This window comes from Suillus paluster, assembly GCF_016628075.1.
Source record: "Suillus paluster strain FC165 chromosome Unknown EDB91scaffold_78, whole genome shotgun sequence".
Lineage (NCBI taxonomy): Eukaryota > Fungi > Basidiomycota > Agaricomycetes > Boletales > Suillaceae > Suillus > Suillus paluster.
This window is the reverse complement of record NW_024537638.1, coordinates 63,998-79,437: the sequence shown is the minus strand read 5'-3', so window position 1 is coordinate 79,437 and position 15,440 is coordinate 63,998. Positions and strand designations below refer to the sequence as shown.

Sequence of the window (15,440 nt, the reverse complement as noted above, 5' to 3'; positions counted from 1 at the left end):
GAGCCTGTGACTGCACTACTATTACTGCATTTGGCACCAGGACTCCAGAACATTAATGTATACAGCCATTATCGTACTTAGGTGATTGTACAGAACAAATAGCTTTACAGTAAGTACAGAAAATTAGGATGGGTGCAAGGATATTATGTAGTATAGGTTTATAAGTGACAGTTATAACAAGAATAAAATATAAAGACCAAGTTTAATTTAAGTGTGCATCTTTGAGTGCTGACATTATTGCAGAGGGGAGTACATGATGGCCTTGGTATCAATTTGCAGCCCAAGCTGCCTGTTTGCCATCAAGTCCCTTGTGATAAGCATCCATGAAATGGCATGATCTGATGGCAAACCTAATTTTTATTAGTGTTGTGTAGGTACAGATCAGATAAGGATCATGCTTACTTTCGCATGCTGGTTAGAGGAACTGCACCCAATGCTTTCAAAACATTGTGTTCTAGATTAGCTTCCCCAGCTGATAATGGATAGCAGCAATACAGCTGCTTCACATACCCCCAGCATTGTTCGATAAAACTGAGTTCACAGTGAAATTTTGGAAGGAAGAGCACCTTTTTTTTTGTATCCAATTTTTGTCCATTGAGAGTGAGACTCTATGTAGGACATTACTATCTAGTCTCGGGACCCCATGTCCCAACCCCATCTCAAATTCCCAGATGCAATGATGTAGGGCATACCCCCATCATTCTGCTGTTCCCACCAGCCATTTTAGGTGGGCAATTTGTCAAAGAGGGGGGTGACTATAAGTCAACTAGCGTGTAAGGTAGTACTGGCTAAAGTGTCAAATAATGCGTGCTTGGCCACTTGCGTAGACCTAACAGAAATCAAGTAGGGGGTGCAATAGGTGAAAGTATGGGGTCAAGTTCTCTGATTGACTGAGGCCCTAGGGTTATGCCATTGATCTTGTGTTGATGAGTGAGGTAGAGAGTTTTAGTTGGTTCTAGGAGCGATGAGATAGAGTAGGGTAGAGTTCGGTTGAGTTGAGTTGAATTAGAAGGGGAGCTTGGTGTAGTGTAATGTTGATGAGATTATATGAGGATAGGTTGGGTGGTAGAACGGGAAGGCTGGGTCGCGGGCAAGGTAATGACTGTGCTATTGTATCTGCATGGAGGAATCAGGTAGGCTTTGGCTTTGGCATTAGTACTTCACCTAGTGTGGATTTCAGTCAGCATGTCGCATTTACATATCGGGAGAGGTGGGGTATGGCATCCTCTTTCAGCTAACAGATAAGGGAGTGAGGTGGATTTACATCCTAGCATGCATGCTAGTATGTGGGGCTCTCTTTGGTATTGTTGGCAATCAAAGAGGTAATGGTGTACTGATTCTTTGACATCTGGGCAGTAGGGAAGAGCACCTTGAAGCCCCTTAACCCACACACTCTCTCCAGGTTCGACTCAACATTAATGAAATCTGGCTGGTTGTAGAGAATACGGCGACAGCAACAGGAGGTTGAACCACGTGGACAGTCAAAATTCTTGCACTGAGCCTTCAAGTTACTGACATCAAAACCATGCTCCTCTAGAATTTTTGCCATTCCCTTGAACATTCCAGCTTCTGTGTGACCCTTGGGAAAATAAAAATCCTGTGGGGCACCATTAAAGACACCGTTAGCAATGCAACTTTTTGCATTAAAATCTTCCCATCTGCCCTGCAAACTTGTTTCCCTTCAGCATCCCTCACTGGAGCATTAACCCCCCAGTCCTTGCAACTCTTTGGCATTTTGTGAGCATTTAATGCATCATTGGCCCTTTTCAGGTGAGTAGTTGCATTGTCAAAGACAAACACATGATCATCTTCAGGGTAATCTTTCTCTAGGATTATCATCACTTTCTCAGCATGTTGAAGAATTTCATCATTTGTGAAGTACCCATCCCTCCCTTTTCCTGCCCTAAACAACACTCGCGCAGATTCCTTCCCATTGTGAGACTGCAACCAGCCATAATCTGCTGAAAAAAATCTGCAACCATAAGAGAAGATCCCTCACCCTTTGGTTGTGGTGTTGTGTTAAGACCGTGCTCAGGGGTAAGGCTGAGTCTGAGGGGCTTGGCTTCAGCTCATGCACTGTGCCCCTTACCTGAGTATGTGCCCCTAATTTCGGATAGTAGTCCAACTCAAGTTCTATGAGCTTCAACAGGACATCAGAGCAGAAGTCCTCCGAAGGAGGACCGATGGACTACTGGGTGAGTGTGGGAATTTCAGGTGGAGATTGGTCCGCCCTACAGGGGAGAGTCAGAGGGCTACTGCAGACGGAGCTAACAGTAGGAGCGGAGCGGAGGAGACTGCTCGGACGAAGTCCGAAGCAGAAGGGAAACACGTAGGACAGAGGTACGAGAGTACTAGCCACAAGTCCGACACATGGGAAAGGTGGCGGAGGCGTGGGAAGTCAGACAAGTGGAGGAGCGGCCGACCTAGGGAGTCAATTCCCTAGGCCAGCAAACAGGAGTGGTCAAGGGTTTTGCCCAAGAACAAGGACAAGAGAGCAGGACTTAGAAAAGGTAATATTCAGACTGAAGATCTACAGACAGATGTACATATGTTTATATACTCTAAGTAGGTAGCATAGCATAGCAGAAGGCTATGTGCTGAGTGTACAGAATTATTAGAAAGATGACTGAGACATACGAGAAAGGGGCTTGGAGAATAGTATGTATGCGACAGATTAATAATCACTCGGGTATAGGGATTACTGGTGATCCGAAAAGAGGAACTATGATACTAAAAGGACATAGGACCAGTTGAGTGGTTCCTAGTCTAGGAGTGGACCAGTGAGGCGGTCGGGCAGACCAATCGTCGGATGGAGCAACACGAGAGGAACTGAAGAAACCGAGTGGGTCGGAAAAGTGGAGATGGTGGAGGGAGTAGGAGTAGGATTGGTCGGACCAACAGAGCGGAGGAGTGGAGCTCCAGATAGGGTCGGATGGTAGGGATATAATGTCAGAGGAAATAGGGGTAGTGTCGGAGGAGTGGAGTGGAGTTGGGTGGAGGTAGCAGGGCTAGTCCTGCTGAGATGTACTTCATATTGTTGGAGAAGGAAGGGTGAAGTGGACGGGGAAACAGGAGGTTGGACCAATGGTAGGGATGTGTTTGGAGGTGCTCAGATCTGGTATATGACAGGTTGCCTTTTCCTCTGTGTGAACCCAACATTTTTTGCACTGATCATTGGCATAGGGGGTGTTACAGTAACATGAGCATTACATGTTATTTCATTCTTCATGACCAATGTCATGTGACCACCAACATGTGGCTAAACTGCACAGACTTGTCTAGACCTGGACCATGGTTATGTTTCCATTTATATCTTCTTTCTTTTGATTGCATTGTCTTGAAACATGAGAAGCTCTCACTTCTTCCCCTAGATCACAGAAGCCGCTGCTTCTATCTAACCCTATGCCCTACCCTTGCCCTTACCATTCAACCAGTACTTCTTACCCTTTCTAGACTATGACTCACAGTACCCTGTACCCTTACTGTTCAACCGGTTCTGACTCATACTTACCCTGAACCCTTACCAATGCTTTGGTAACACTACCTACACATATATACAAGTCTTCCTGTAGATAAATTCTCTAACTTGAATCTACTCGGTTCTCATCCTGTACTTGTCTTCGGGTCTGAACTTCTCTTACCTAAGAGAACTCCCTTAGTGCAAAGAACCATCTTCTCTTGAGACAATACTCTTGAGTTGAACTCCTTTCTCTTGGATCATATCCTTGAGAATCTCCAATTGACTCTATGCAAGTAAGGGTCTCAACCCTTACTCAGACTGAGTGCAGGCAAACTCCTTGCTGGGCTAGTGCTGAAAACCATGCTATGAACACCCCTTGCTGGGTTTAGCGCCGCTGGATCTCATCTGAGAGGTTTTGCATAACAGAAGGTAGACTTGTCATGAAACCACACAACAGTCTGTCGCCCAATCTCTTGCCCTTCCTCTGGCTGTGTAACATCAACTGAAGACCATTTTTGAGTCTTTGGGTCCAATTCATACCATGCTGGCAGGAATTGATTTTGCCAATAGTGGACTACATCCTCTCATTTGTGGCCATCAACATATTGCCCATTTCATGCTGTGGTCCATCAAAATCCACAATTTTCCATCCAGCGCTGTGCAGTTGCCAATGAAATGGTTTTGGTGAGCTTGAAATGTTGCTGTACATCTGGCTGTGCAAGATAATCAATAACTGCTGTTGCAGAAATATATTTTCCCAGTGACTGGAGATGAACCAGTAACTCCTCTTTGAGATCTTCATCATCAATCCATGACCTCGTACACTCGCCACCATACTTGGCAAACAGCAAATTTTCATGATCCAAAATGTATGATTTTGACCACTCTCTCACATTTTGTGACATGTAAGTCCCTTTTCCAACAAATTGTGCAGTCTGCAGTGCCACAGCTGACCACAGTGCACCAGTTACAAAGGCTTGCAGGAAAAATTTCATCCACATCAAGCACTTCTGCAACAGTGAACCAAGGGAAGGTGGTTTGTGTCCATGTCCCTTGAAGTTCCTGTGTGGGTAAAGTAATTTCTTCAGGTCTGTTAATGCCAGAGTGGCAGCACCGACGGTATGTGACATCTAGAAATCACCCAAATGCCACTGGGGAATGGTTGTATGAGTATCGTGATACTGCAATGATGGTGCAACTTCATCATCCATGTCTTTGACAGTGTTTTCTTGATGGCTGGTGTGCAAAGCTTGGGTGATTTGTGGTGAGGAATGTGTTGTTACAGAACTTGAGTCTGTTAATGAATTGTCATCAGGCAATCCCATCATTGTGGCTGCATACTCATTGAGATTTTCAAAGCCTTCAATTGGTCCCAACTCATGGTCACCAGCACCATCATGGCCTCAGTAACCCAAATCAATGTCACACTCTGATTCCTCATCACTACTCTCCAAGCCAATGTCCACTGGTTCCTGCAATGCAAGTGAGAAATCCTCAGAGAACTCTGCCTCTGGCACTTGAACCAAGTCCAGATCCTTAGTAGAGAGTTGGATAGCAGCACCAGCAACATTTTTCCTGAGTTGTGTGAAAATATCGCCCGAGACTGACAAAACACTCTCAACTGGGAGCTTAGAAGGTGGGGAAGTGATTGAAACAACTGATTCACAGCCTGAAGCTACTACAGAACTTGAAGATATACAGTCTATTGGATGACTCTGTGTGGGCATGAGCATTGGTCTCCAATAGCCAAAAGTGAGTAAAATTGAAAACTTACATTTTCTTTATCTGCTGAGATTTTCCACTTTTTTGCCTGACTCCCTAGGTTCTTGATTGCAGAACGGACTTTTCATGACTGCTTTGGCATCTAGACAAGTTTCCATAGTGGGCAGACAGCAAATGTGAGAGGCGAAGCTGAGTTTGGACTGTCCAGGGGCTGTTTAGGTACAATGTATACCTCATATCTTGCTTGTATTGCTATCTCCTCTTTCAATATGACACAAATGATGATTTTGGAACAGATGAATTGTTGAGAAGGACCTGCACTACAACTTATCCGTCTTATTTTTCCTCTAACTTGATCTTGTGAACATCCTATGGCATTTTATTGTTTTGTCACACTTCATCATGGTTTATCATGTGACGTTTGCAGAAACTGCTTGAGGGCTATCTTACTATAAACCTATGAGTTTTCATTAGAACATCTCAGTCCATTACTCGAGACTGAGATGTAAGTTGTTATATTCCTGTCTACGTAAAAAGAGCTAACATACCCTTAGAATATATTCTTACCAGGTACTATACTACACTACCAACCGCCGAAAACCTATTGTAGAGCCCTAAAATGGTCGAGGTGTAGACTAGCCCTGAGAAATATTTATAATATGGTTTTCACACTATCTCTGTGAAAGGTTTTGTTAAGAACTGTGTGAGAGCTGGGAAACAGACCTATAGGCAGTATTGTGGCTGAAGAAAGAAATTACACTAAAATTTAAAATGTAATCTTGCTGATTGGAACTCAAGGGCTTGTTGTCAACCAACATGCACTGTTCATGCACGCAAACCGTTAGGCCATAGATGCTTGTATTTGCTAGGTGTTAATTTATATATGACAACAAGCGGGTCATCTCATGACAAATTTCGCCAAGTCTTTGCACCAAGTCCTAGTCAGTCTCTGCTGTCTAGCAATTATTGTAGTGTAACATGTACTTTGCACAAAGCAGTTCTTGTGAAATTCAAGTTCTATATGATGTATTTTCCTCCACTGTGATTAGGTAAACAGAACTGAGTGTATTTTGTATAGAATACAAATACTGAAAGCTAGCAAGTCTCAAGTCCATTATAGAATTATGGGACAGGATGTTCATGTGAGCTTTTTCATAGGTATACCATAGGTTTGATACTTAGACCTACGGATGAGCCCTGGATTGGACCGTATCTGAGCTATAACCAATCTGTTGCCCAGGTGGGAAAAAAACCTTTGATAAGCATCTGATCTATGAGCTTTACAGCATAATTTATTTATTTATGTACTAAGTCTCCACAGTGTTATTCCATGCTGGTGCAGTGCCACATATTCTACGCTACTATCTAGGCACCAAGGACAAACACACCATATTTGAAGTGGAGGAGGTAGGACTCATGTTAGCAGCTAGACTAATCTCTACAAAATGCGACATCAACTTCCCTATCTCCATATCTGTTAACAATCAAGCAGCCATCCAAAGCAGAAACAGCTTCCAAACTTGCCCAGGATCCTACTTGGCAGACCGCTTTCATTGCATGATGCAGAAAATAGCTAATGACCATGATGACTTCGACATCACAGTACACTGGGTACTGGGACACTCCAACATTCATAGTAATGAAGAGGCAGATAAACAGGCAAAGAAAGCAGCAGAAGGACATCAGAACAACAGCCCCTATTCCCAGCTGCCTCACTATCTCCGACTGGACTCACTACCTCTCAGTATTTCCGCCCTCAAGCAAGCACACCATCAATCCACACAAGCCTGTTGGTCAAGAATATGGGCTAAATTGCTACATTACACATGTATGCATAGTATCGACCCCAATTTTTTTTTCTGTTCATTCATAAAGCTAATCAAATTCTACCCTAAACACTTTACAGGACTTCTAATGTGCCTTTGCACCTGGCATGTCCCACTGAACCAGCATCTTCATTGCATCAGCAAGTCTCCCACCCCTTCCTGTCCCCATTGCCCACACACCAACAAAAATGTACACCACTACCTGCTTGCATGCCCCCAATACTGCCAAGAATGTCACGCCCTTGCCCACACATTAGGCTGCAAAGCCATGTCTATCCCATATGTTAAGGTCGTGCTCAAGGGAAAGACTACTCAAAGGGCTTCGGCTTCGGCTTGTGTGCTGCGCCCCTTACCTGAGTATGTGCCCTTAATTTCCGGTGGGCAGAGGGGAAGTCCGATGGAAGTCCAGGGAGTTCCAGAGGACAAACATTGGTGGAGTTCGGCGGAACTCCGGAAGACTATGTGGGAATGGAGTGAGGCTACTATGGAAGTCCGGAGTAGAAATAGAACAGAGGTTAGACTACCCTAAGGTAGAGCCAGAGAATTAGTCCTAAGGTTTAACCCCTAAGACTTGGAGGTGGACAAGAGATGAGACTCAAGTCCGGAGATTGCAGGAATGAGCAGAACTAAGATGATATTTGAACTAAGGAGTTCCAGAGTATTACAGGAGTTTATATACTGTAGGTATCATGTAAGTAATCAGTCAGCAAAGGTAAGGGCTAGGTACGAGGCATGTGGAAAGTCTATTAGTAAGTGTAACAGATCAAAGCAGTGAAGCTGGAAATGAAGTAAGAATGGACAGATCAGTAAGCAAAGTGGAAAGGTGTACAACCGGTAACCGGAGAGCAGTGTTCTAAAAGGAGATAGGTGTAAGTCCGGAGATGAAAGTGGAGCGCCGGGTGGAACAGGACAGAGAACTGGACTTTCATAGGGGAGAATCCGGAATTCTGGATCCGGAGGTATGGGATATAGTGTCGGAGGAGCGGAATAGAGTCGGGTGGAGGTAGCAGGGCTAGTCCTGCTGAAATGTACTTCATGCATTGTCGGAGAAGGAGAGATGGAGCGGATGGGGAAACAGGGGGTCGGACTAGTGGTAGGGATGTTCACAGGTGGTATTGGAGGTGCTCAGATCCAGTATATGACACCATACCTCTTAATAGGCAAATGCACGGGTCGGGGTAACCTGTGTGGGCTCAGGGTGCAGGTATCCCTGGGGTACGGGTATGGGTCTAGTGTTGGTGTACCCATACCCCTACCCGTACCCTTGGCATGGGTTTCAATGAAAATAGGTGCCATGAGAAATAAAATAATGTTGTACACGGCCAGACAAAGTATCTACAAAGCACACTAGAGTTTCCATGCTCATCTCTGTTGGTCTACACTTGGCGCTGGTTGTCTGCTGTGCCTGTTCACTTGTCTTCATTTGTCTCACCTGCTGACACTCATTTGCTGGTGTATAGGTGCACATTCAATGATCCATGTTGTTTGTTTGTTCATATCATTTGTATGTTCATTTGCGTCGTTTGTTTGTCATTCATCTGTTTGTGTCATTTATTTGTTTACATCATTTGTTCATTTGCATTGTTCATTTGCATTGTTCGTGTGTCTTCATGTTTGTCCAAGCATGTCGCCACTTGTTCCAGCACCATAGGTACTCTATGTATGTATGGACATTCATGCACTCATCCTGCTCATTTTTGCATGTTGATGTACATTGGCACATGTCTGCACCTGCCCCCATGCATTTTTGCTTGGTGCCGCTTGTTTTTGCTTGCTTGCATTGGTACAGGTGCATTTTTTAATTCATGTATGTATCTACATTTTCTACTAATTATATATCATTTGTAAGTGTTACCCATGGGTAAACCCCGTGTGGGCGCGGGTAGGGGTCTGAATCCATCATACCTGGCAAAAACCTGTACCTGCTCTGATGGGTATGGGTTTTTGCTGGGTACGTGTGCAGGTATTGGCTCTGGTACCTGGGGGTTTACCTGTGCTATTCCCTACCTCTTGACAGATGAAGAAGTTATTCCACACCTTATAAACTGTTCGAATTGGCAGACACCCTATCTTCATTTCACTCTATTCTTAGTTACAGCATGACTTACCTGCACACACCAACAATGAGCTCAACCATCTGTCATTGCGCTACCCTACCCCATCCCATCCCTATAATCAGTCTTCTACTTCGACCCCCTCTCCTCCCACCACCCTCAAATAACCATCAAATAATCTGTTACCAAAATCCTATAATCTCACAAATCATCCATATTCTCTCACCTATATGGGATCAAGGCCTCCATTGAAATCAGTCAATTTTGCTAGAACTAGTCCCTCCACCACCTGAGAACCTGTTCTAATATCTTACCTTACTTTGCATTCAACCCAACTCCTATACCAGTTGTGCAAGTTACTGAGAATGCATCTAGACAATCCTTACCTACTCAGTTACCTCATCATGCACTCTTCTTAAAGTCACCTCTTCTTTGCTAGATTGCATGTCTGAAATGTGTAGCAGGAACAGCAGACTTGTTGAGGCAAGCTTCACACTGGGACATTGTACTATCTTACATAGAGTCACGCTCTTAGAGACAAAATTTAGAATTTTTTTAAAAAAAGTTTTGTCTAGAGACTGAGATTATTTGTTCTTACTAGCTCATTGGGTACACCCTTAGCCAAGTACATACCCCAAATTTGAAGCAGGACCAATGTTGTCCAACAATAGGACAAGTGAACCACTTTGGTTTGCTTTGAGGGTCAGGAGGTAAAGGCTACTAGTGGCAGGCCAACTAGGAGCAGGGTAGATGAGGTGGAGAAAGTAAGTCAGAGCAGAAAGGGACAAGGGGATTGGTTTATGGTGCGGAGGGAAGTAAGAGTAGTTTAACTTAGAGCACAGCTCTAAGTCAGAGTAGAGGAGTGGAGGAGTGGAGGTGATGACAAGATGAGACTTGTGTCCAGAGTGAGCAAAGTCCTATGGAGAATTCCCACCAGTAGAAACTGAGGGAAGACAAGTAATATTAAGACTGAGGAAGCTAGCTAAGTACAGGATATGTTTATATACTTCTATGTGAGGAGGCAGTGATCAGTATCGCATAGCAGAAAGCTATGTGCTGAGTGTACAGTATGTAAGTAATTTTACTAAGGAAAACATACACATCGGAGCAGATATCAATATGTACAAGACAGATCAGTAATCAGGCAGCTATAGGAATAACCAGTGATCTGGGAAGTAAGAGTTATGTACTGAAGGGGAAAGTATATACTTAATGGGGAAATGGTTTCAGTTGAATGGAGCCAATACAGGAGGTAACTGCTGAGGTGGCGGAGCAGAAGCGCTAGGGTGGGGATGTTAGAAATATAATCTCAACAGCTCTAGTGTAGCTTACATAATCACATGGACACATGTACTGTGTGTGTAGGACAGGTTATGAGCCCTGGCTTGTAAGCCACCATGCCCCCACTTGCCCAGCTTTGATTTGAATTGCCACTGAACAGTCCCTTGAGCTACAACTCAACCCTATAGGCAAGCTAGGCCTTGAACCGAGCTGTCGGGTCAGCTAGAACCCAGAATCCAGCTGTTTAGATTAGCTGAGAACCTTGAATCCAGCTGTTTTTTGTTTTTTCTGCCCATATACCACCCCTCCTTTTCCCCACCAACTGTCCACTATGTCAAAACTTGCCTTTGAGAAACTCAATGATATGAACTATGCCAAGTGGAGCATGCAGATGGAAGCATTTCTGGATGAACAAGACCTTTGGGACGTAGTGAATAGTACAGAGACTAAGCCCAATCTTGGACCGAATGCCAAGGCAACTAAAACATTTGTCCACAAGCAGCAGCTCACGAAAGCGAAAATCATTCTTCACCTCTCCACTTCCCAACTCCCTCATGCTCCTAATGATGATTGTGATCCTAAGGCTATCTGGGACAACCTGTCACGTATCCACCAGTCCTGTGGCTTCTGCCACATTTTTTCCATGCTTCGCAAGCTCTCAACCATGGTCAAGGAACATGACCAACCAATGCAGGCCTGGGTTGCTTCTGTTCAAGACCTCTCATTCCATCTCGAGTCTGCCAGTTTCGATGTCAATGAAACCATTGTCATTGTCACACTCCTCCATGGCTTACCTCCTGAGTACTCCCCCCTCATTACCACCATAGGTGCTACCCCACTCGATGATCTTAGCATTGCCTCCATTGTCAACCAAATGCTGAATGAAGAATCCTACCATCATGATCAGTCAGAGACAACATACCATGCTACCTAACGATGAGGCAAATTTCACCATGATACCAACACTGACCCACTAGTGTATTTCAGCTGTTGTGGTTTCGGCCACATTGCCAAGAAATGCCCATTGCCACCAATGGACCCCAAATCTGACTCATGAGATTCTTGTAAGGAAACACAAGCCAATCTTACTCACCCCACATTCCTTTCCTCTGATACACTATCCCTTAGTTCCAGTCGATACTGTCATAATGATACATTAAATACATGACAATTGTTATGTAATGGTGATACATAGATAGGCTGAGTGGTCTGGGCATGTAGGCTGTAGGAGTGATACATCAGCGCAGATCCTCCCAGCACAGCAGGTAGTACAGCTAACAAGAGTGATACATCAGAATTGGTCCTTCCAGTAGGGCTGCAGGAGTGATACATCAGTGTGGATCCTTGCAGCAGGTATTACAGCACCAGCTGATACATCAGTACAAATCCTCTCAGATCCTCCTGGCAGGTACAGTTGACAAGAGTGATACATCAGCGCTCAGCATTGGTCCTTCCAGTAGAGCTGTAGGAATGATACATCAGTCCAGATCCTCGCAGCAGGTATTACAGCACCGGCTGATACATCAGCACAGACCCTCCCAGATCCTCCAAGCAGGTTCAGCTGACAAGAGTGATACATCGGTGTGAACCCTTGGTGCTGCAGACATACTGATATATTGCTAAGTGCCATGTGGCATCTCTGAGTCTGTGCTGATGTTTTCCAGGTGCTGGGAAATGTAGCTTGCCAGACTTTCCTGGCACCACACTTCCAGCTGAGCAGAGTGTCTGTTTCTTTCATGGTCACCTACCTTTGACGTTGAGTTCGGCATAGTTTGCACATCCTCACTTGTTATTCCTCTCGTTCTTTGCACTCGGTCACCACTCCCTTAAATACTTGTTGTAATTGTTTTCCGTTATCATATGATTATTAGTGCATCACATAATAGATCAGATTGGCATGTTCACACCATTACTATGCCCTCAAGAATCAGTGCATGATCAAACTCATGCACAGGTTTCCTCGAGCTAATGCTCAGTCCAGCCCAACCTATTAGATCGTGTCACTGATTTGGAGCCAGACGAAGCTGGAGTGATGTATCACACCTTGTTGCCACAATTGTAGTGAGGTAAACCACCAAAAATTTCTCTAAGTTCTCATGAGCAGTTTCTGGTGTCAAACTTTTACTTTTACTTTCAAGATCCTAAAACAGTATGTGCACAACAAGAAATGATATTCATCAAAAGATCTGGGCGAGTGAAACAAATTGAAACCTGGTCTATCAATATGAAAAGCGATTGTAACATGCAGATCCTTATGCTTTCGCCCCCACCACAACATTGCAAGAAGACAAACTACACATTGATTACAATATGCACAACAGCTATCAAACTGAGGGGACCACCAATATGTAGTCAGGCCCCTTTCCTGTAAGCACATTAGTGTTCGGGTTCTGGGGCAGAACTTTGGGTAGCTGACCTAGTAGTGTCTTGCCTGATGGTATTTGTAATATCATTGCGCTTTGATCCCACATGGACCCGCTTAGAGTGGCCAGTGACAAGACCATCAGAGACTTCGCTCTTGTTGCTATCATGGTGCCTGTGTCTTTTGGAAGTGTGGGGAGGAGGTACACAGGTCGGAGTTACATCAGGGGAGTCTGTGGATTGTTCAACAGGCAACAGCATCAAGATACTGACTGCAGAGGGACTTGTAGAGTTCATGGTTGATGGGGGAGGTGAACTCTGCGCAGGAGCGGCAGCTGAACATCGTGTGGGTGGTAAAACATTTTGTGAAGGTGGAAATAGATTCTGTGTAAGAGATGCTGCTGAGTCTTCTGGGAGTAGTGGGGTCTGTGCATGAATGACTCCTGATGGTGGTATTTCTGAAGGAGGGACTCCTGGCAAGCTTTGTGGGAGTGGCATATCCTGACTCATCTCATGACGAGACTCCATGGAGACCTGTGGTGGGCATGAGGGTGCTTGTTAGTCAGTAGGTGCAGGTGACCGAGGTACTTGTTTCTTCATGAGATCTTGAAGGAACTCAGTCAATGAGGGAGGATTGGACACTGGCTCAGTGGGCAGAATAGATTGTGGTAGAGTTGACTCAAGTGTGATGGTAGAAGGTGTGGGAGCACACACGAATGGTGGTGGAGAAGGATATGTCTGAGGCAGGGGCTGGGGTAGAATGGGCCCAGTTGTGTATGCCTTGCCTGGTCCAGAGGTTTCTGCTGGTGGCTGCGATGCTGATGAGATCCAAGAAAAATCATCATATGAATTGATGGAGGAATATGGATTGGAAGATAAAAATGGGGAAGTCAGAGGCAGCTGAGGTTGTAGGCTACTCAAATGCAATTGGGAATATCCAGGCGATGATAAAAAGGCATTGGCGAGAAGATTGAGTTCATCTGACTCATCAAGGGGTGGAAGAAGAGTGGCAGTGACGTTGGATGAGTCGGACATTGCCATGGCAGGATTTTCCATGACCATCTCATTATTAATATTGTTCATCGACTCATCTTTCTTAAGTCCTTTTGCTGCAAACAACATCAGTTTGATATGCAGGGTAAGCTAGTTTCACACTTACAATGTGCGCAATTAATAAATTCCACCCAAGGTTTCATTATCGTCTTATTGAAATCTGGATATGCTTCTGAAAAGAGATTCCCCATCTTGGTGTGTCCAACATGGAAGCTGCTGACTTCAATCTTTCCTCCTAACGCAGGTGTAGGCCCACCCATGAGGACAGAGAAGGACCACCCTGTGAGTTGCTCAAGCTCTTGGAAGAACTCTGCCAGGATGTTAATGAGCCAATCAATGGTGCTGCGAATGAAAATCAGCTGCCATCAAGTTATGAGTAAGGTCAGCTTACACTTGATGATTTATCCCTTCCCCGTCTTCCCAGCCCCTAAGTCCTGACTTTTCTTCTCATTCAGCTGCTCAATATATGCTGCAACTTCAGCTTTGACTTCTGGGGTCTTGGCATTGTACAACTCCTGCTTTACGACAGCAATCCTCTTGGGAAACTGACCTTTTTCCATGGAACTACTTGTTGGATCGCCAGCAGTGGTTGATATATCAGTGTCATCAATATCCTTTTCTCCCCTCTTGTCCATTCCATTACCTAACTTCACGCAATGATGAAGACATTGTATCTTGGCATCTACAGCAGGCTTCATGCAGGTTGCAAAATACAGCTTGGAATAGGCTTTGTGGGATTGCAAAGAATGGGCTCTTGGTGGGGCTGTAATATTGGTGAACACTTTTTGGCGAGTTTTTTCTCCATTATTCACTGCTTTGCACAATGCCTTTGATGAACCCCAGTTATTACGAAGCTTGTTTATGAGTTGCTAATGCTGGGAATGCGTCAGTGTATGATGACGGCAAGTACTTGATGTATGTACCAGCTTCTGCTCTTCATACACCTTACTAACAACTTGCATTGGTTCTTCATTTAGAGCTTCATCTAAAGGAATGTGGGGAAACACAACAACCCACTCAGGAAATTTGGCACCCCAAGCCTCATAAAAGGGCTTCCAGAAGGTACTGTAGTCCCTCCTTGCTTGACACTGTTGATATTGCTTGTAGAATGTGTTAACAAATTCCTCCTCCTCTGGTGATGCCCATCGTTGAGGAGCCATCTGAAATAAGGTTAGTGGTACTCTGGGAGACATTTAATTAATATGTTGCATACTTTTTATAGGGCTGTTAAACTTTCAGTGTGCAAGGATAGGATGAGGAAGAAATTTTGCCTCCAACCGTCTTGCATGACAAAGCCAATTGACCTTCAATCTCACTAAAAAATATGACATTGTGTCGGAAATTTCTAGGCACCATTGTAAATCCTTGGTAGACATTTTAAGGACCATTTTTCACACGGGCCATTTTATGTATCTGAATGATACACAATTATATTTTAAGACCTTCTAATGATTGCCTTTGACCATTACAAGGCATCAGGATGGCTGTGCTGTGACACGTGAGCGACGGGCCTTGAAAGGTATTGTAAGGTGTCACAATGCTGACAACTATCTTCGAATAGAAAAATATCATTTTGTTGGTTCACGTGATCTTGCAACTCCCGTAGCATCATATTATTTCTTTTGCTATTCTATAGTTGTAATTGTATTGTTATCTAATCTAATTGTATCACTATCTAATGCA

At 44.3% G+C, this 15,440-nt stretch overlaps 3 protein-coding genes across 3 annotated transcripts; 1 reads left to right on the top strand and 2 right to left on the bottom strand.

Moving 5' to 3' along the window:
• Nucleotides 1-4,089: 4,089 nt before the first annotated feature.
• On the bottom strand, nt 4,090-4,455 carry EDB91DRAFT_1060018 (uncharacterized protein; the record flags this gene model as incomplete). The annotated part of the gene is made up of 1 exon (XM_041314305.1): nt 4,090-4,455. The coding sequence occupies one exon, from the start codon at nt 4,453-4,455 to the stop codon at nt 4,090-4,092; it is 366 nt and encodes a 121-aa protein (XP_041172587.1).
• A 6,210-nt stretch (nt 4,456-10,665) lies between these two features.
• On the top strand, nt 10,666-11,052 carry EDB91DRAFT_1034411 (uncharacterized protein; the record flags this gene model as incomplete). Its single annotated transcript, XM_041312774.1, has 1 exon — nt 10,666-11,052. A coding segment is annotated over one exon (387 nt), but the record flags the coding sequence as incomplete, so codon positions are not given.
• A 1,667-nt stretch (nt 11,053-12,719) lies between these two features.
• EDB91DRAFT_1253064 (uncharacterized protein) lies at nt 12,720-14,917 on the bottom strand (the record flags this gene model as incomplete). The annotated part of the gene is made up of 6 exons (XM_041323601.1): nt 12,720-13,238; nt 13,293-13,813; nt 13,864-14,099; nt 14,149-14,195; nt 14,246-14,626; nt 14,681-14,917. 6 exons carry the CDS (start codon nt 14,915-14,917, stop codon nt 12,720-12,722), a joined length of 1,941 nt encoding a protein of 646 aa, XP_041172585.1.
• Between the last annotated feature and the right edge of the window lie 523 nt (nt 14,918-15,440).